The sequence below is a fragment of the Oncorhynchus keta genome, chromosome 21 (assembly GCF_023373465.1).
Source record: "Oncorhynchus keta strain PuntledgeMale-10-30-2019 chromosome 21, Oket_V2, whole genome shotgun sequence".
NCBI classification, from domain to species: Eukaryota; Metazoa; Chordata; class Actinopteri; order Salmoniformes; family Salmonidae; genus Oncorhynchus; species Oncorhynchus keta.
Window position 1 is genome coordinate 28,347,434 of NC_068441.1, and position 21,464 is coordinate 28,368,897.

General features: G+C 44.9%; 1 protein-coding gene and 1 long non-coding RNA gene across 5 annotated transcripts in view; both read right to left on the reverse strand.

Annotated features, from left to right (window-relative positions):
* The window catches only part of LOC118400362 (arf-GAP with GTPase, ANK repeat and PH domain-containing protein 2-like), a 42,585-nt gene extending 23,134 nt beyond the window's left edge, over nt 1–19,451 (reverse strand). For 2 of the 4 annotated variants that reach the window (XM_035797159.2, XM_052473657.1), the window contains exon 1: nt 19,080–19,451. In XM_035797159.2, coding sequence (XP_035653052.1) covers nt 19,080–19,242 — 163 coding nt within the window. In that variant the 5' untranslated portion in view covers nt 19,243–19,451. Of the gene's footprint in view, nt 1–4,735; nt 7,832–19,079 lie in introns of those variants that run through there. The other 2 variants (XM_035797158.2, XM_035797157.2) reach the window with 1 other exon arrangement.
* Nucleotides 14,082–17,388, reverse strand: LOC118400363 (uncharacterized). The gene is made up of 6 exons (XR_004829002.2): nt 16,986–17,388; nt 16,751–16,869; nt 16,458–16,526; nt 16,244–16,349; nt 16,033–16,101; nt 14,082–15,855 (listed from the first exon to the last, which is right to left on the reverse strand). It is a non-coding gene; the product is annotated as an uncharacterized LOC118400363 (long non-coding RNA).
* Nucleotides 19,452–21,464: the final 2,013 nt, after the last annotated feature.

Sequence of the window (21,464 nt, forward strand, 5' to 3'; positions counted from 1 at the left end):
TCACCGGCCGTCTCGCTCTACAGCACTCTGAAGCTGTGAGGAATGCCATGCCGCGCCGTCCTTAGTGTGTGTGGCCCCATACGTGCCCTGTCGCAGGTCCAGATGGCATAGACTACAGAGTTAGGTGAGGGGGGGGAGACGGAGAAAAGGAGCGAGGGAATGAGGTAGAGCCGCAAAGGACGAGTGCAAATTAATTGCACAGGCTCAGTAGTGAGGCTCAAGTTCATTAGCAGCTCTGTGGACGCAGCCTGAGTGAGTGTGCAAGTGTGTGTGTGTGTTTGTTTGTGTACATGTGTGTGTGTACGTATGTGCGCCTGAGCGTGTATGTGAAATGATTACCAAACAATCTCTGTGTTTTATTCATCCAAAATTCCAATACAAGCATCAGTAGATTTCACCATCATTTAGATGCTGTGCAGCAAGCTGAAAATGGGATGTAGAGAGAGAGAGAGAGAGAGAGAGAGAGAGAGAGAGAACATTTCTGTGTCTACAGTGGAATGAGAATTTGGATATCCTCCAAGCATCATAATTACTGGGTACCTGTTATTTCACTGCATCGCCCAGAGGTGTTCAATAATATCTGAAAAGCACAGACAGGGGTCCTCACGACAGGTGACTGCCAATGAGTTGAGACTTTTATTGAAGTCACCAAATTTTCTATCTATATACTACTGCAATAGCCATCACACAGAAAAGAGTGAGGTGGAGAACACCCTATGCTCACATGGGGGCCAACAGGATTAAGTCAAGTCACACCACTGCATAGCAGAGTGGAAGAGGACTAGTAGGTACTGTAACATCCTGGAAGTGGCTGCCAGTACCATTCCCCATTGTGACAGAGTCCATCAATAACAGTTGCATTTTAGTCATTTAGCAAGACAGTCTTATCCAGAGAGTCTTACAGTAGTGAGTGCATACATTTTCAGATTTTTTTGTACTGGTCCCCCTGTGGGAATCTAACCCTCAACCCTGGCATTGCAAGCACCATGCTCTAACAACAGCCACACAGGACCTAAGAGTGCATTTGTTCAGATGTTGACCTGAAGACTAATGGACATAATGTACAGTAGAGCACGCATGTAGAATGAATGTGAAATTCCTTTACAAGGTTTGTGCATCTCAAATGGCACCCTATTCCCTACATATTGCACTATACAGGGAATGGGGTGCAATTTGGCACTCAGAACCACATGTAACCGATGTGAATAACCAGTGTGAAATGGCTCACTAGTTAGCGGGGTGCGCGCTAATAGTGTTTCAATCGGTGACGTCACTCGCTTGGAGACCTTGAAGTAGATATTTTCCGGTCTTTTGTGGAGTGATAGGTATCGATGCTTCGGGGGTGTCAGTTGTTGATGTGTGAAGAGGGTCCCTGGTTCGAGCCCAGGTAGGGGCGAGGAGAGGGATGTTAGGAAAACTGTTACATTGATGCTGTAGACCCAGATCGCAAGTTGCTGCGGAAAAGGAAGAGGTCAGGGGGGATAGTTAGCGGGGTGCGCGCTAATAGTGTTTCAATTGGTGACGTCAAACGCTCTAAGACCTTGAAGTAGTTGTTTCCTTTGCTCTGCGGTGGAGCAATAGGTAACGATGCTTCGAGGGTGTCAGTTGTTGATGTGTGCAGAAGGTCCCTTGTTCAAGCCCAGGTAGGGGCGAGGAGAGGGGTGGAGAGAAAACTGTTACAAACAACACAGGGTTAGACTGCATGGGGGGAGAAGGAAAACTCCACACCTAACTATACTTAACAAAAATCTTACAGCAACATGTAAAGTGTTGGTCACATGTTTCATGGGCTGAAATAAAAGATCCCAGAAATGTTCCATACGCACAAAAAGCTTATTTCTGTCAAATTGTGTGCACAAATGTATTTACATCCCTGGTTAGTGAGCATTATTTCTTTGCCAATATAATCCATCCACCTGACAGGTGTGGCATATCAAGAAGCTGATTAAACACCATGATCATTACAGAGGTGCACCTTGTGCTGGGAACAATTAAAGGCCACTAACATGTGCAGTTTGGTCACACAACACAATGCCACAGATGTCTCAAGTTTTGAGGAAACGTGCAAATGGCATGCTGACTACAGGAATGTCCACCAGAGCTGTTGCCAGAGAATTTAATGTTTATTTCTCTACCATAAGCCGCCTCCAACGTTGTTTTAGAGAATTTGGCAGTACGTCCAACCGGCCTCACAACCGCAGACCACTTTTAACCACGCCAGCCCAGGACCTCCACATCTGGCTTCTTCACCAGCGGGATGGTCTGAGACGAGCCACCCACCCGGACAGCTGATTGAACTGTGGGTTTGCACAACCAAAACATTTCTGCACAAACTGTCAGAAAGCGTCTCAGGGAAGCTCACCTGCGTGCTCGTCGTCCTCACCAGGGTCTTGACCTGACTGAAGTTCGGCGTTGTAACCAAATTCAGTTACCAAATGCTCACCTTCGATGGCCACTGGCACGCTGGAGAAGTGTGCTCTTCACGGATGAATCCTGGTTTCAACTGTACCAGGCAGATGGCAGAAAGCTTGTATGGCGTCATGTGGGCGAGCAGTTTGCTGATGTCAAGGTTGTGAATAGAGTTCCTCGCGGTGGGGTTATGGTATGTGCAGTCATAAGCTATGAACAACGAACACAATTCAGTGTAGTTTCAATGTATGGAATCACTTGGGAAATGTTGGATTTTAGGTCAACTTCCCCTTTAAATAAGACTGAAATTATGGATGGAAAATAAAAGCTTCAAAAGATTAACAAGCAGATTCATTCTGCAGGGCTGAAGATACACACACATATGCTTGTACATGGACACACACACAAACGCAAGCACACACACACACAACGTATATAAGTCTCCAATTGCGGACAAATTCTTGATTTGGGCAACAGGCAGCATCTTTTACACACACACACACACACACGCACACACACAGCCATATAAATGATGACACTGCCTCATTCAAAAGGGCCTTTGGAGGTCTGAGTAAAGCAGTGTTGAAGCCAACTCCAGTCAGACAGTATGATCCTTTCAGACACTGAATCCTCTCTGTGGGGACACACCAGAAGTGAGGGAGTCTCCACAGACACATTATATACTGCCTGTGCTTTGCTGTGCGCACCGGCCACACCTCAGTGACAATACGGTAACACAGCCACCACTTCCTTCCACTCTTGCTCTCAGGGGAGATTACATTTAAACAAAACCCTGGTACCCTTCCCAACCCCCACCGGACAATTTCTGTCTGTCTGTATGTCTATTGGTCTCTCCCGCTCTCCACCCCCACTCTTTAACCCCCCCCAGCGTCATATCGCCGACCAAATAGCATCTCTTGCCGCTTGTTGTTGCCATGGCAACCCTTCTTCCAGAAACTGCCTGGCTCTCAGCACAATAAATTCTCTCATACATACAGTGGTGTGTGTGTTTGAGCACATTTACACAATTGTAAATCACACATACTATATTTATTAATATTGATGATATGGATATAAAACAGACATGATATTTACTGAGTTAACAAAATACAATTAAAACATTGAAAATCTCCCCAAATGTTTATTTTCATTAGTTATTACTTTACCCCAACTCTGATTGATATTTTGCAATCAAATATTTTGCAATCAAACTGAAATGCCCCCCAAAATGTAAATGGCTATTGATCTCTTGTTCACCCAATCCCAATGTGGAGTCATTGAGTTAATGGGTTTCATTTGGATGTTGAAAGCAGAGCAGGAAGGATCCCCTTCCGTCCTCCCTTCCTCCCGTCCTCCCTCACCCCCTGCTCCCTCACTCCTTGCCTCAGAAGAACACAGCTCTGTGTACTCCCACCCTTAATTATTCATGTCCCACTTACTCCTGACAAATTATTCAGCACTTACACCAATTCTACATACTCCTTCATCACACACGTCTACAACAGCATATTCGCAAATATAGTGAAATCTGAATATTTGATTACCATGGGCTATCTCATGTTATCTTGTGACTGCTTCTAGTTGGAGAGAAATTTAGGCCAAGTAGGTTTTCATTGGCGGAAGCATTACTCTTGGGAGCAGGTGAAGCATATGCAGGTTGTCCTCTCTCGTTATTCAACCTTTTTCATGCCTAACACCCAACAGGACCTATGAGTGGATGTGCTCATTTTACTGTATCACATGAATGCATCATCGTTCAAGTGATATCTTCTACATTATATCCAGTATGTGACTGTGTGAACGGATTATAATGTAGAATGCAATTTCCCCATTGGAATTCCAATTCTCTCTGAGGGTCCATCGAGGCATAGTGGCCATCCAATAAGATATTTTATGACCAAGATGCATCACATGGCACCCTATTCCCTATGTAGTGTATTACTTTTGACCAGGCCCCATAGAGCTCTGGTCAAAGGTAGTGCACTATAAAGGGAATAGGGTGGGTGCCATATTGGACACAGCCCAAGGCTTGCCCTCTCACTTCAAGGTCTTCAACCTCCTTTTCTTCACCACATCCTTGCACAGTGCATCCTGACCTACAGTGTGTGGTTTTCCGGCCATACGGACTGATGATGGACAACCATCTAGAATGAGACCACAGTGCACGAGCACCTGCTCACTGCACTAGCATTGTGTAAACCATTAGAGTAAAATGGTATGGCAAAATAATAATCCAGCCTCCAGTTGTGAAAAGTCTGAAATGGAATGGGAAGGGCAGCTAGCCCTAGTGGGGGGGAATGTGGTTAGGTGGGTAAGGGTATCTTACCTTCCTCCTCACTAGAACCCCTCTGAATGGGCGTGTAGATAGGGGGCGCTGTGTTGGAGCAGGGAGGCGCAGGCGTACTTTTTGTGAAGATGCCGCTGATGAACTTGAGCATCTTGCGGTCACGGGCGGGGGGACGCTGGGTGGTACCCCCCTGACTCTGGCTGTCCTTCCCCTTCTTCAGGTCCTCAGAGAGGGAGTGCAGGTCACTATTGTCCAGAGTGCGGCTCTTGCCCTTCCTCGGCGGCTTGGATATCTGAGGGGTGGGTTGGGCTGGCAGGGAGGTTGAGCCTGTCTTCAGCCTGTCCCCTCTGGGGCTTTCCCTGGTCACCATGTCCGTAAACCCCCCCCCTACGGGGGCTCCCTGGCGAAGGAGGGTGGACCTGCCATCACTGTCCGCCCAGGACGCCCGGTATGGTCCCAGAGAGGCCACAGCAGCTGTCATGGGAGACCGGTCCCCTATGCGGTTGTCTTTGCGGTCCAGACTCTTGGCGGATGGAGGCATACTCTGATTGGCTTCCCTCAATTCCCGCCGGCTTACAGCCCCGCCCCCGGCATGTGACCTCATCAGGACCTCGGGTCTCTGGGTGAGCCTGGGCGGTACGGTGATGGGCATGCTGCCCCGGGAGAGGGTGTTGCTTGCGTCACCCATCCCTTCCTCGCACCTTGGGAACAGCATGGGTGGCTCCCTATAGAGCTCCGTTTTAGGGCGGGTTCCCTCTCTCCTCAGCCCTCCCACTGAGGGGACATCTGACACCCCTGCAAGTCCTTTCACTTGGTCTTTCACATTCTTCGGTAAGAGGGGAGACTCCTTGCTCTTAGTCTCCAACGTGACATCTTTTGAGGAGCCTGGACCACGACTCTCTCGCTCCTTTATCTCAGGCTTCTCCCGCTCCTGTACAGGTTCCCCAAAGCTAACGTACTCCTGCTCCTCTTCCTCCATCTCTGTGTTCCCCTCTCCCTTCACCTCGGCACATGCATGTCCTCCCTCATCCTCAGTGGTCCTGCTCAGCTCCTCATCCTCTGGGCCCTCCACTCCTGCTCTCCCCAGAGCAAGGGTCCGTTGTGGCTGGGACCCGATTGAAACTCCATCACCCCCCACGGCCTCGACCTTGACCAGGGTAAGGGAGATGAGGTAGGTGGTGCGTCTCTGTAGGGTGCCCGCGTGGCTCATGGGGGCGGCAGGCTGGAAGACAGACAGACCAACCTCAGCAGAGTGGCAGCACCCTCGATGTGACCCAGACAGACCCACAGGAAACCGGCATAGCAACCCACAGCCGGAGGCTTCACCACGGAGACAATAGCCAGGCCAGACACCAGTCAGATGGTACTGTCAAACTGCCTGGCGTATGGATACGTCTGATGTGGGTGAATGGTAACTTTGTCAAGAGGTGGTTGGAGTCTTCCTGGATTGCTTCTTCAGGCTTCTGAACCCATGACGTCAAAACTCAAGAGTCAGCACAAGCGAGACAGAGAATCACTCTAAGGTATCTTGAATTAGTGGAGTATACTTTTAACAAGGCTAAGTTACTGAATTAAGTCTAGACTAGTTTTTATTTGAATCCTTCCTGTAATCCTCTCTTCACCTCCTCTTTGCTGATCTGTAAAGACTGCTGCCACTGGACTGCTCCATGGGTTCATTCACAATCCTCCCTTTCTCGTTCCCTCCCTCTCTCCATACGCAAGATTCAGCTACAGCCCAAAGCCAGGGATCTGAGTTTGCTTTCCACGATCTTGATGTTTGAGACTGGGTATTCTGGAATTATGATAGAGCCAACAAATGAGCTTGGTCCATTTTCCCACCAAGACTGTACTACGTAGCTCCCCACTCCACAAAAGCACACAAGATGAACTGCCTCAAGCCAGTCTTCAGTCTGTAAGCTTCTCAGATAATTTCTTCATTTCCATTGAAGAATATCCATTGTACGCTTCAGAATCTTCATATTTTCTTATTCCCATTACATTTGATTGGTTAACAAATATTTGTTTCTATTTTTAATTTGCACCGTCACAGACACCAAAGGGTATGTACCGTGGTAAAGCCAAACCAGACATAGCAGGCAACACAGCAAACAACCACTTTAGCTGACCCAGCAGAGGAAAAACAGTTACGGTAAATACAAGAAAAAACATAAATATGGAAATCATTCACGTGTCACAAAAGCGTGTGGTGGGTGGGTAGTCTCCTTCCGACTGCATACGAGGCAAAGACACACTAATGTCATGCATGAATCACGTATGCACGTATCGTGGATCAATGAAAGGCAGGCTGCAAACATCTGTTTTAGTTCCCCCAGCAAAGAGAAGCAGAGATGGTGGCCAGATAGGCAGAACACAGTCACTGTTTCTCTGTTCCTCTGCCTGTAATACTCTTATGTACAGTAGGTTCCTTCCCTCCCTTCCCTCACTGCATCCTCTCCTCCGAGTGTCTCAGGCAATTAGCAAGTCAATAAAACGTGTCTGTGAGGCAGAGAGCGAGCCCACTGGCTCAGCTCAGCCCCTCCTCCTTTCCTCCTCCAGCTCTCCTCAGGGCCACTAGCCTCTCCGTTAGCCAACAACTAGTCCAGCTCCAGCCTCAGCTCCAGGCAGGCAGACAGACAGAGGGGAAGGCTGAGGGTGAAGCGTCATGGGAGAGATGCCTTTCCTTGGTCAAGCCCACACGTTCTGTGGCTCGTGTCGGATCAGACAAAACAAAGAGGAGAAAAACCTCTGCCTCCTCCTACCCATCACTCGCTCTCTCTCTCTCCTGCTCTCTTTTTCAGGCAATCTCCGGGCAGTTCCCACTCTCTCTCTCTCCTTCTGTCCCCTCCCATCCTGCCTCTCAGGAAAGAGGGAGAGGGCGATGATGAACTGGATGCATCAGACGTCACAGGGATGAATGAAAGGAGAGAGCGAGGGAGGAAAGAGAAAAAAAAGAGTAGGAGTAGGAATAGGAGAAAAATGAACAGGAGAGTATGTGTGGGGAAGGATATAACCGACAAAAATAAATAAGGTGGTTTGAAAACAAACTGAATGGGTCATAAATCTTGGGGCACAGAAAAGGGAGGGGATGCGTAGAGAGGAGAGAGAGGAACAGACAGGAGGGTAGCTAGAGGTGGATGAGAGAATAAGAATGCAGGAGATGGAGGAAGGAAAAAGGAGAGATGGAAAACGTGGAAGAGACAGGAGAGGGGAGAAGGCTCTTTCTATCCTCTCCCTCTTCTCTGACTTTTGCAGTCACACTATCTCCTTCCAGAAAAGTTCTCCTCAACCCCCTCTTAAGCAGTAAGCGTTGCGGGTAGCAACAGCCTATTCCCCCCCATCTCTTTCACCTCTCATGATGGGCTCGCCTGTGACCAAGGTATTTGGAGCTCCAGGACATTACGGTAGTGAGTCCCATGTGCACCACCCTGGCTGTCTCCTTCATCCCGCTCTCTCTAAACCAGAGATATTGAAACTGGAGTATGCGGAGGTACTGCTGGGGGTCAATGAAAAGTCTTTCAGAGATTTAAAATATATACATTAAGGACGTAGTCACACCCCTTGGCTTTTTCCACATTTTGTTATGTTACAGCCTTATTCTAAAGTGGATTAAATAGTTATTTTCCCCCTCATCAATCTACACACAATACCCCATAATGTCGAAGCAAAAACAGGTTTTTATAAATGTTTGCAAATCTATTATTAAATATCTAAAACTGAAACTCAGTTTCAGACCCTTTACTAAGTACTTTGTTGAAGCACCTTTGTCAGCGACTACAGCCTCGAGTCTTCTTGGGTATGATGCTACAAGCTTTGCACACCTGTATTTGGGGAGTTTTCCCCATTCTTCTCTGCATATCCTCTCAATATCTGTCAGATTGAATGGGGAGTGTCGCTGCAGAGCTATTTTCAGGTCTCTCCAGAGATATTCAATCGGGTTTAAGTCCAGGCTCTGGCTGGGCCACTCAAGGACATTCAGAGACTTGTCCCGAAGCCACTCCTGCGTTGTCTTGGCTGTGTGCTTAGGGTCGTTGTCCTGTTGGAAGGTGAACCTTTGCCCCAATCTGAGGTCCTGCGCGCTCTGAAGCAGGTTTTCATCTCATCAAGGATCTCTCTGTAATTTGCGCCGTTCATCTTTTCCTCGATCCTGACTAGTCTCCCAGGGGCTTCAGTGTGTGTGTGTGTGTGTGTGGGGCTGTGTGTTACCCACCTGTGTCACTTCTTTAATTGGATGGAATCTGTCAAGGACACCCACAGAGCATGGGGATGAATCATGTCCCCTCTAAACTGAAATTATAATGTGTCACTCACTGTGACACTTAAACAGAATATTGAATATAGACTCAGAGAGAACACACACACGCACACACACACACACACACACACACACACACACACACACACACACACACACACACACACACACACACACACACACAGGTGAGGTACTTGAATTGTAAAGCATGTAAAAACATAATATGAACTAAATAGATAAAATATCCATTGAACAAAACAAGTGCAAACTGCACACCAAAGTTCAAAGATCACACACGAGATAAACATTCCAGTGAGGAGTGGCGAAGCCATAGCATTGAACGTGGTGTCATGTTTGTATGTCATTGTTCTTTTAGCTGCTGTGACATTTATCAAGGCCACCACCACCTTACTGTGTAAAGAAAGATTGTGTTCCCTTTCCTCGGGGGACCACAGCCCTGTGCGTTCCAACACACCATCTGCATAACTAAAACACTGCTCTGGAGAGCCACACCACCTCTGTCCTTATGCTAATCTGACAGTTGACACGCGCTCTGTTCTGCTTTCTGGTGTAATTGCCGGCATCAGAGTACTAACATGTCTTCCTGAGGTGTGACCTCTTTCTTAAAGGGACACATCGTAATGACAATTAATATCCTCCTTTAAGGGTGCAGGCAGTGTGTGCGTGTGTGTGCGTGTGTGCGTGTGGGGGGGGGTGTAGCGGGGGACTTAGGGGACCACCTACGCAGGCAATTGGGGACACACACACAGAGCTCCGGGGGGTTACGAATTGGCCTAATTGCCACATAACTGCAAAATATGAGATCTGCAATAACACAAAGAGAGCAACTGGACGAGTCTGACAAGTCTGTATCTGAGTGATAAGGACTGGAGATTAGGATATCAGAAACAGAATCGTCTAACTGCCACACCAGTGGAGAGATGCCAGAGGGTGTGTTGCAGTGAGCTGTGGTCTCTCCTGTCTCTGTGTCTCTCATAGAGATGGTAGTCAAGGTGAATAGTGTCCGTGACATTTGGACAGATCCCATAACAAGGAGTGTAACCTGCTGTGAAGAAAGGCTAAATGACAACACAAGGTGGAGGGACAGAAGAGAGAGGATATGAGGTAAGACGGGGGCGGTGTGTGATGTGTGTGATGAAAGAAACAGTATAGGGGAGGTAAGGAGCATTTTTTTAATTTGTTAATTAGGGTGCAGGAGAGGGAGGAAGTTGTACCAAAACATGGTCTGCCTGTCTCCTTGAGGCAGGAAGTGGCTCTGCAGACAGACAGAGGAAATAGGGCCAACCATAGAAATAGAATCAAAGCAAACACGTGACTAGTAACACAGAGAGAAAGTAGCTTGACGTGCAATGCTGTAAGGATGAGGAAAGGCTACCATTTTTAAAGGTGCAATATGTAGAAATCGCTCCGTCATTTCCTCGTTGCTAAAATTCGAATAGTTAGCCTAATTTCAGTTTATGTGACAAAACAAGAAAAACAAGTGCAGAGAATCATTATAACATCTAAACCACTGTGAAATGTCTTTTCCATAACCACTTTTTGTTTTCAGCTGTTTGAAGCTGGTGTGCAAAACTGAAACTTAACAGGAAGCATAGAAATAGAGCATAGAACAGATCTTGAAAAAAAATAATAATAAATGACGCCGGAGAAGAAGTCTTACGTTTTACCTGTCCCCAACTGATTATGTTTTTTTGTTTGTTGATTTGCATTGTTTGTAACTTATTTTGTAACTTTTTTTTTTCTACCCCCTATTTCGTGGTATCTAATTGTTAGTAATTACTATCTTGTCTCATCGCTACAACTCCCGTACGGGCTCGGGACAGACGAAGGTCGAAAGCCAACCGTCCTCTGAAACACAACCCAACCAAGCCGCACTGCATCTTAACACAGCGCGCATCCAACACTGAAGCCAGCCGCACCAATGTGTCGGAGGAAACACCGTGAACCTGGCGACCTTGGTTAGCGTGCACTGCGCCCGGCCCGCCACAGGAGTCGCTGGTGCGCGATGAGACAAGGATATCCCTCCCTAACCCGGACGACGCTAGGCCAATTGTGCGTCCCTCCCGGTTGCGGCCAGCTGCGACAGAGCCTGGGCGCAAACCCAGAGTCTCTGGTGGCACAGCTAGCACTGCGATGCAGTGCCCTAGACCACTGCGCCACCCGGGAGGCCCTTGTAACTTATTTTGTACATAATGTTGCCACTACCATCTCTTATGACCAAAAATAACTCCTGGACATCAGGATTGCGATTACTCACCACGGACTGGCAGAATCCTTTTTTTCCTTTAATGAGTCTGACGAGCCTGATGTGAATGATATACTGCTTTTTCGGGAACAAGTCCAGATCCCCATGATTTGCGTGAAGAGGAGGTGGAGAAAAACGGACCAGAGAGCGTGCTGCCTTCTGAGAATTCATAGGCGATCGGGAAAAAAACTCCACTTCTTTCCGTTCTGCTAGCAAATGTGCAATCTTTGAAGAATAAAATCGATGACCTACGTGGAAGATTAAACTACCAACGGGACATTCAAATCTGTAATATTTTATGCTTCAAGTCGTGGCTGAACGAAAACACTATCAACATACAGCTGGCTGGTTACATGCTGTACCGGCAGGATAGAACAGCAGCGTCTGGTAAGACAAGGGGCGGCAGACTATGTATTTTTGTAAATAACAGCTGGTGCAGGATATCTAAGGAAGTCTAGAGTTATTGCTCGCCTGAGGTAGAGTATTTCATGATAAGCTGTAGACCACGCTATCTACCTAGAGAGTTTTCATCGGTTTTCATCTGTATTTATCATAGTCAGAGGCTGGCACTAAGACAGCATGGAATGAGCTGTATTGTGAGAGCAAGAAAAATGCTCACCCAGAGACGGCGCTCCTAGTAGCCGGGGACTTCAATGCAGGGAAACTTAAATCAATTTTTACCAAATTTATATCAGCATGTTAAATGTGCAAACAGAGGGGGAAAAAACCCTGGACCACCTATACTCCACACACAGAGACGCATACAAAGCTCTCCCCCACCCTCCATTTGTCAAATCTGACCATAATTCTATACTCCTGATTTCCGCTTACAAGTAAAAATTAAAGCAGGAAGTACCAATGACTAGATCAATAAAAAAGTGGTCAGATGAAGCAGATGCTAAACTACAGGACTGTTTTGCTAGCACAGACTGGAATATGTTCCGGGATTCCTCCGATGGCATTGAGGAGTACACCACATCAATCGTTGGCTTCATCAATAAGTGCATTGATAACGTCGTCCCCACAGTGACCATACGTATATCCCCTCTGTTTGCACATTTAACATGCTGATAGAAATGTAGTAAAATGGATTTAAGTTTCCCTGCATTGAAGTCCCCGGCTACTAGGAGCGCCGTCTCTGGGTGAGCGTTTTTCTTGCTCTCGCAACACAGCTCATTCCATGCTGTCTTAGTGCCAGCCATGGATTACAGGCAACATTCGCACTGAGCTAAAAGCTAGAAATGCTGCTTTCAAGGAGCGGAGCTCTAACCCGGAAGCTTTTAAGAAATCCTGCTATGCCCTCCGACAAACCATCAAACAGGCAAAGTGTCAATACAGGACTAAGATCGAATCGTATTACACCGGCTCTGACGCTCGTCGGATGTGGCAGGGCTTGCAAACCATTACAGACCACAAAGGGAAGCACAGCCGAGAGCTGCCCAGTGACACAAGCCTACCAGACGGGCTAAACTCCTTCTATGCTCGCTTCGAGGCAAATAACACTGAAACATGCATGAGAGCACCAGCTGTTCCGGATGACTGTGTGATCACACTCTCCCCAGCCGATGTGAGTAAGACCTTTAAACAGGTCAACATTCACAAGGCTGCAGGGCCAAACGGATTACCAGGATGTGTATTCCGAGCGTGCACTGACCAACTGGCAAGTGCTTTCACTGACATTTTTAACCTCTCCCTGTCCGAGTCTGTAATACCATCATGTTTTATGCAGACCACCATAATGCCTGTGCCCAAGAACACTAAGGTAACTTACCTAAATGACTACCGACCCATAGCACTCACATCTGTAGCCATGAAGTACTTTGAAAGGCTGGTCATGGCTCACATCAACACCATCATCCCTAGACCCACTCCAATTTGTATACCACCCCAACAGATCCACAGATGATGCAATCTGTTATTATACGCTATTCATTGACTACAGCTCAGCATTCAACACCATAGTGCCCTCAAAGCTCATCAATAAGCTGAGGACCCTGGGACTAAACACCTCCTCTGCAACCAGATCCTGGAATTCATGACGGGTTGCCCCGAGGTGGTAAGGCTAGGTAACAACACATCCGCCATGCTGATCCTCAACACAGGGGCCCCTCAGGACCTCTATACCAGGCGGTGTCAGAGGAAGGCCCTAAAAATTGTCAAAGACTCCAGCCACCCTAGTCACAGACTGTTCTCTCTGCTACTGCACGGCAAGCTGTACTGGAGTGCCAAGTCTAGACCGGTGCTGTACTGGAGTGCCAAGAGGCTTCTAAACAGCTTCTACCCTCAAGCCTTAAGACTCCTGAACATCAAATCAAATGGCTACCCAGACTATGTGCATTGCCCCCCCCTCTTTTACACCGCTGCTACTCTCTGTTATGATCTATGCATAGTCACTTAAATAACTCTACCTACATCTACATATTACCTCAACTAACCGATGCCCCCGCACATTGACTCTGTATCGGAACCCCCCTGTATATAGTCTCGCTATTGTTATTTTACAGCTGCTCTTTAATTACTTGTTACTTTTATTTCTTATTCTTATCCATATTTTTTAAAACTGCATTGTTGGTTAGGGGCACATAAGTAAGCATTTCATTGTAAGGTATGCACCGGTTGAATTCGGCACATGTGACTAATAACATTTGATTCGATTTGATCTACCACTTCTTAGACTTGTTATAGACAAATCTATAACTCACATTTCTATGTGAAATTGGTTGGGTGGCCCAAAAAGTTACATATTGCAGCTTTAGCCAAAACAGCAGCAAAAATATCAGGCTGTATGGACAGCAATAGATGTAACAACGACATTCTGTAAAGGAAAAGAGATATAAGGTGTTGTCTGCATTACTTGAAGGAACATGAATTTCTGTCAACACAGCATGTTCACACTGAAACATCAGTGTCCCTCTATACCTACTGTCTGTTAGCAGTCCTGTCTCAGTTTCTACTGTAGCTGTGGGCTGACTGTGGGCTGACTGAGACGGGGCGTGACCAATGTTATTATAGTTTTGTGGTTTTATATTCATTTTTATTTCTGTTAGTTTTTTGATTTTTATTTCAAATTCAGTTTAGTCTCAATTAGTTTTCATACATGATTTACTAGTTTTTCTTTAGTTTGAGTTCTATAAAAATGTATATATTTAGTTTCTATATTATTTTGTTTCAGTTTTAGTGTTAGGGACACAAAGTAGTGGATGTCTTCCCTGTTAGCTGGTGATAACTAGTAACTAGCCTTTTTGAAACATCGACATCTCCTGTCAGAATTTACCTGGCAGATTCAGAAACTTGAAAACCCCATTTGATTTTTGCCCAAAATTTAGAAAAAAAAGAAAAAACATAATTCATGATGGTTTTTATTTTACTTTTGTTCTTTTTGGAGTCAAATATAATAGTTTCAAACGGGTCTGTTAATTATTTTATTTCAGTTTACATTTTTTTTTTCATCTTTAGTTCAGTTTTAGTTTACTATAATAACCTTGTACCTGACACACACCTGGTTATAAACTGAATCTGCATCCTATAGGCACTCTATTTTTTACATAGTGCACTACTTTGGACCTAGACCCTGGTCAAAAGTGGTGCACTATAAAGGGAATAGGGTGCCATTTGGGACATGGGCCTACAAAAATACTCAAATGTGGGCTTTGGGGTGAATACTGTGGGTTCATTGATCACTCGACCTCTGCAATTAGCATTCCATCTCTAACTCTCAATCCGTTTGGTCTCAAGTTGAACACACATCATACAGATACTTTATTCGAGTCAGATAAAAGGTGAGTATGTATTTCTCTATGGATACTGGGTGTGAACAGGACCTGAGGCAGTTACAAAACCATTTTGGGTGGAGGTCAGCGAAGTAGAGTGAGCTCTAATATAGGACTTCCACTTTCTCAGCTGAAGTGAGGAGACAATGGGATAAAAAGAGAATCAGAGTGTTCAGACAAGCATTGGGTCGTTCGGTCTCTGAGTCAAAATAGAATCTCAGTGATGAAGTATAAATAGAGAGTCTGAAGCTGCACTTCGGTGAAAACAGTCTAGACATCACTTCAATTTCAACAGATATTGATCAAGTATAACACAACAACAAATAATTTCCCAGTGCCTCATATTTATAATATACATTATGTGCATCCATATAAGGGTATGAATACTGGATGTGCATTTTCACATATGCGCACACACATTTTCTCATGTCATAGAAGCTATTAAAAATGAAAATGCTATTACCAGTAAAAAGTGAGTACAGTGGCCTATTTTAAAGAGGTTGTACAGGGCAACTTCCTTCCCTTTCTGTAATTTAGGCTCAGGCCTACATATTATGGGAAGAGTGATGCTGCAACCTCTCTCTGCCATTTGTAAATAGGTTCTCAAACACTTACTTCATGCTCAGTTATCATAAGTTCTCTGAAATTACATCACTTTCAATAGAAACTATGGAGGTTGTTTTGGCGTGACCTACTTTTCTCTGGAATAAATACAGTTGTCCTTTACCCTCTGCTCTCTGCGCCTGACTCCGCACCCACTACTCCTAGAAGTGGTAACAATATCCTTCTCAGTCTGTGCCTGAAAGTGGTACTCGAAGGCGTTCTAATCTGGATCGACAACTTCCACCACATCAGGTGGGGTTTCAGAGATCTGAAAGTAAGTTATACAAAAATAGCAATAGACAAACAATACTAAAAGTCACTCACAAATTTGAAAGACTACAGTATATGCAATAATTCTATATACAATTGCATTGTTTAACTTAGACAACAGCTACGGCTCCCATCCATACTTGGCCTGGATGCTGTTGTGTGCAAAGAGAATTACCTTCAGGTTGTTCTCCCAGCATTCCTGGTATCAAGGGACTTGATGGTCTGGTTTGTCCATCCACCAAACCTTGTGGAGGGGGTAGAAAAGCGATATCAATTGACAACTTAAGATATTAAAATATGTCTGATTATGTACCATGGAATAACAAATTGTAAAAAACAAATAAAACAAACCATTGTTGACAGAATATAACATGTTACATCCGTACCTTGTTCCAACGTTCATGACCTCGGTCACTCAAGATGACCTCAGGAGAACCGTGGGTGCTGAAGATAGTCCACTATCGCCTTGTAGGTGGTCTCGCTAGTCTCGTCCTTGATGGGTATCATACAAAACAAAAAATTATTTTTGGTTCCAAGCACCCTTTTTAATGGGTTACATTAGGGAATTTAGAGTTAAGCACATACTCTTCCTTTACTGACCTTAATGGGCATTGCCTCCACCCACTTGGAAAGTGACCGGTCGCTGGAAGACACCAGCTGTTTCCATTCCTGGATTTTGTGAAGGGTCCAATGAGTTCCACCCCAAACATTTAAAAAGTGTTAGAGAGAAGATGACTTTATTCTTACCTGTATCTGTGTCATACAGTCTGCAGATTGTTGTATTTGTAAGGATACTGACACACACACTATAATATTGAACCATGCTGTGGTCAAAAAAAAAGAAACCATTCCAAAACAACTTACCAGGGCAAAATTTGAATTGGGAGACTTACCGATCATGTGCCACGGTGAACCGATCATGTGCCATGGTGAAACAACTTTGATGGGCTTTATCTCCAGTGCCACAGTCTTCACCCTCTAAAACTTCTGGCAGGCTAGACAGGGTACTGACCTTTAAGCAAAAAGTGACAAATGTAAACATTGTGTGCTCTCTGATATGACATTCATTGAAATCATAATCATTTCAGATATAATAGAATGTGATTGATAAACAAAAGGTTATTTTACTTGCCCAGCTATCCACATTCCTTGACAATTTCACGTCAGAAGAAGAGTAGGTTGATTTTGGCATTCATGCGCTTCACTCCAAAAATGACCACATGCATCTCTGTCAGGATGGCCTCCTTCTCCTCCTTAGTAAAAATCAACCTTCTGTGTGGCTGGCCATCCTTCCCCGTAGGTAGATATGATTGCCTAACAAGTTGGAAGAGAAGAGTTGTTGAAATACTCAAGTCTAAGTATATTTGCACTACTGTCTTTCTCTCTCTGTTTCTCTCTCTCTCTCCATCTCTGTCTCCATCTGTCTTCCACTCTCTTCCTACCTCTCTCACTTTCATCCTTTCTCTCTCATTTTCTTCCTGCCCCTCTCTGTCTGTCTAGTGAAGACACCAAGTTTAAACCTATCAATTTGATTGATCAGGTTTAACTTATAGCTAGACACCTCAATATGACATACATATAACTATATCAGTGGAGGCTGCTGAGGGGAGGATGGCTCATAATAATGTCTGGAATGGAGTCAATTGAATGGCATCAACCACATGGAAACCACGTGTTTGGTACCATTCCATTTACTCCATTCCAGACATTATTATGAGCCATCCTTCCCTCAGCAGCCTCCGCTGAACTAACTATATGTATAGCTAACAACTACTATAGAAAATAGTTGTTGAAAAATGGTTATACATAGCTAAATATGTCCAGTTATCTAATTGAAGTTAACTGCTTAACGTTACCCTGAATTTCTCTGAATGTTGCGCCTCTTGTCGACATCAGTGGTGTCTTCATAGTACTTCCTCAGGTTGGAAAGATAAAAGAAAATCTCCTCGAGGGATGCCATTGAAGTGCAAGCTACATACAAACAGAAAGCTGCAATAACAGTTATAGTAGCTTGCTTGCTATCTAGCTAGCTAACGTTAGCTTAGGTAAATAAAACTGTCTGGCTAGGCATGCTGAGGTATAGAAGTACAGTAGCGAGCAACGTCGATCTATAAAAACAACAAATTATGTATTCCTATTTGACAATATGTACAAATACATGGTAAAGAAAGTGTTCTCTTTCCAGTCCTCTGAGGCAGCAGGTAGTCACCGTCAAATACACCATCCTTGGAGAGCAATTTTGAGGTAATAATTTTGCGCGGACGAAGCGAGCGTTTAAACGGTGAAATATAACTCGAACTGCCCGCATCCCCTACGAGGTCAAATAGAGCCAAGCAACCAGCATAGCAACCAGCATAGCAACGGACGCTATGGTTCATTAAGTATTCCGGTCAGAATTTTGCAAGTTCAAGCAACAGCCCTAGTAACAGAAGCTAGAATGTATCGAATCCTATTTGGCATGACAGGCCCTCTTTTGGGTTCTCAGCTGAAAGTATGGACCACAGATGGTTGGTTCCAGGTGAATTACAATCCCCAGACTCTATTTGGAACTTAACTTTCATACCAGTGAGAACGAATCTTTCAAATACAAACGATACACTTACTATATGCAGTTGAGCAAAGTTGCATCTGGCTATAACAGTCTCCTGCCGAGATATGACACATCTTCTCACCTTGCGCTGGCATTTCCATTGGACCATTCCATATTTCTGGTTGCAAACACGTGTTACTCAAAACACAGCCAGGTGCAACTTTGATAAACTGTTTACAGTAAGTGTATCTTCTGTATTTATAATTCATATGAAAAGTCAAGTTCCAAATGTTTCCAAAACTGTATCGCAAGCATATTTTAGTTTAGATCCAGCATTTTGGCAGCGTCGGGCATTTCCCTCACAAGGCTAAAGGGGACGTCCAATGACCCAATGTAATACAATGGAATTGGAGTCATGATATGAGCTAGCTAGACACCACCCTGCACACAGTCTAAAAAAGGCTGACAACCAATTATTGTGTAACTGAATCATTTGAGCAAGGCTAAAGGAACAGATGCAATGCCATATCAAGCTGCCAGCACTTTAAAATTAAGTTTTAAATGGGTTAATTTTCGTTAAAGGTAGGCTATAATTTAATGTCAATGTAAATGCACCCACGATTTTTGCGTGATAAAGTAGGTCGATGGGAGCCAATAGCATGCCCTGGGGCTCGGCCTATTGCATTGCTTACCTTGGATGCTGTGAAGGTAAACTTTTAAACCAGAGCCAAGCTGTTGGTCGTCGACCCTCTCCAACTGATTGAAAACTTTGGCAAAGTTGTTCTGTACAGTTTCATGCCGCCGTATCTCGGCCCGAATCATATTGCAAAGCGATAACTTGTTACTGCTGTTCATTTTGACACCTGTTTCCGGAGATTACAGGCGCGAGATTGTCATTCGTTATCCAATTGAGCGCGCTTCTCCAAACACTTCAAGCAAGGCTAATCGAAACTTTGCATTTAGCTTGAGAACGTCTGTCTGTAGCCTACATCATTAATAAAAAATATATGTTATTAATTTCAGCAAATTTCCTGTTGCATGTTGAAATATCTCCGTTTGTGCCTTACAATGTCTACTTCCTTGTTTTAAAGCACCGCATTAATGATGATGAGTTTGTTTTGTCCTCGGAAAATATATGACACCATATGAAGAGATTGTGTGTGGTGGCTATGTTACTATACATGTGAAGTATATGGCATATCATATGATATGTTTCAAGTTTTAATGTCACATGCACAAGTACAATGAAATGCCTTTCTTGCCAGCTCTAATACTAAAAATAACATAACGTTGAACAAAAACACACGATAAATAAGATATAAGAAGAAGACGAGAAAGTAAGTAAGCATACTATATCCATGGTCAGTCAGTTCCAGTACCATATTTATAATGTCCAAATCAAAGAAAATTGTCACATGCTCCGAATACAACAGGTGTAGTAGACCTTACGTGAAATGCTTACTTACAAGCCCTTAACCAACAATGCAATTCAAAAAATTGAGTTAGGAAAATATTTACAAAATAAGATGAATTAAAAAATCAAATTAAAAGTAACCCCACTCACCACCTCGCTCAATTCTCGTTGCTGCGACTTGCTTGCTAGTTGAGATTTCACTAGTAATGTCAAGTCGGTTTGGCTATTTGTTTCAAGTGTATTAGTCTATAAATAAATCATTTTGCAAAATTCGTCATCCCTCCCATGTCCTATTCGACTGTAGATGTTCTGAAATGTTACTCTCTCCTCTATGTTTAATATAACACACATACATTAATTATTCATTTAGGTTGCCTATAGAATGTATTCGACTCTGATATGCGCCACAGAAAGTATTTGACTCTAGTTACAAAATTAAGGAAATTAGAAGGGCGGGTGTTCGGCAACGCCATTGCGGACCCAAGCCAAATATTTTCAGACTCCTGAGGGGCAAAGGTGTTGTCGTGCCCTCCACAACTGTCTTGGTGTGTTTGGACCATGATAGTTTGTTGGTGATGTGGACACCAAGGAACTTGAAACTCTCGACCCGCTCTCACTACAGCCCTGTCGTTGTTAATGGGGGCCTGTTCAGCAGTCTTTTTTTCTATAGTTCACGATCAGCTACTCTTGTCTTACCCACATTGAGGGAGAGGTTGTTGTCCTGGCACCACACTGCCAGGTCTCTGACCTCGTCTCTATAGACTGTCTCATCATTGTCGGTGATCAGGCTTACAGCAAACTTAATGAGGGTGTTCGATTCGTGCTTGGTCACCCAGGCGTGGGTGAACAGGGAGTACAGGAGGGAACCGAGCACGCACCCCTGATGTGTTGTTGCATACCCTTACCACCTGGTGTGCCCCGTCATGAATTCCATGATCCAGTTGCAGAGGGAGGTGTTTAGTCCCAGGGTCCTTAGCTTATTGATCAGCTTTGTGGGCACTATGTTGTTGAACGCTGAGCTGTAGTCAATGAACAGCATTCCCACATAGGTGTTTTTTTTGTCCAGGTGGGAAAAGGCAGTGTGGAATGCGATTGGGATTGCGTCATCTGTGGATCTGTTGGGGCGGTATGTGAATTGGAGTGGGTCTAGGGTTTCCAGCATGATGGTGTTGATGTGAGCCATGACCAGCCTTTCAAAGCACTTCATGGCTACCGACGTGAGTGCTACAGGGCGGTAATGATTTAGGAAGGTTACCTTTGCTTTCTTGGGTACGGGGACTATGTTTGAAACATGCAGGTATTACAGACTCGATCAGGGAGAGGTTGAAAACCAGTTGGTCCGTGCATGCTTTGAGCACACGTCCTGGTAATCCAAATGGCCCCGCGGCTTTGACCTATTTAAAGGTCTTGCTCACATCAGCTACGGAGAGCGTGATCACACAGTCGTCCAGGAACAGCTGGTGCTCTCGTGCATGCTTCACTGTTGCTTGCCTCGAAGCGAGCATAAAAGGCTTGTCTGGTAGGCTCTCGTCACTGGGCAGCTCACGGATGGGTTTCCCATTGTAGTCCATAATAGTTTGCAAGCCCTGCCACATCCGACGAGCGTCAGAGCCGGTGTAATAGGATTCAATCTTAGTCCTGTATTGACGCTTTGCCTGTTTGA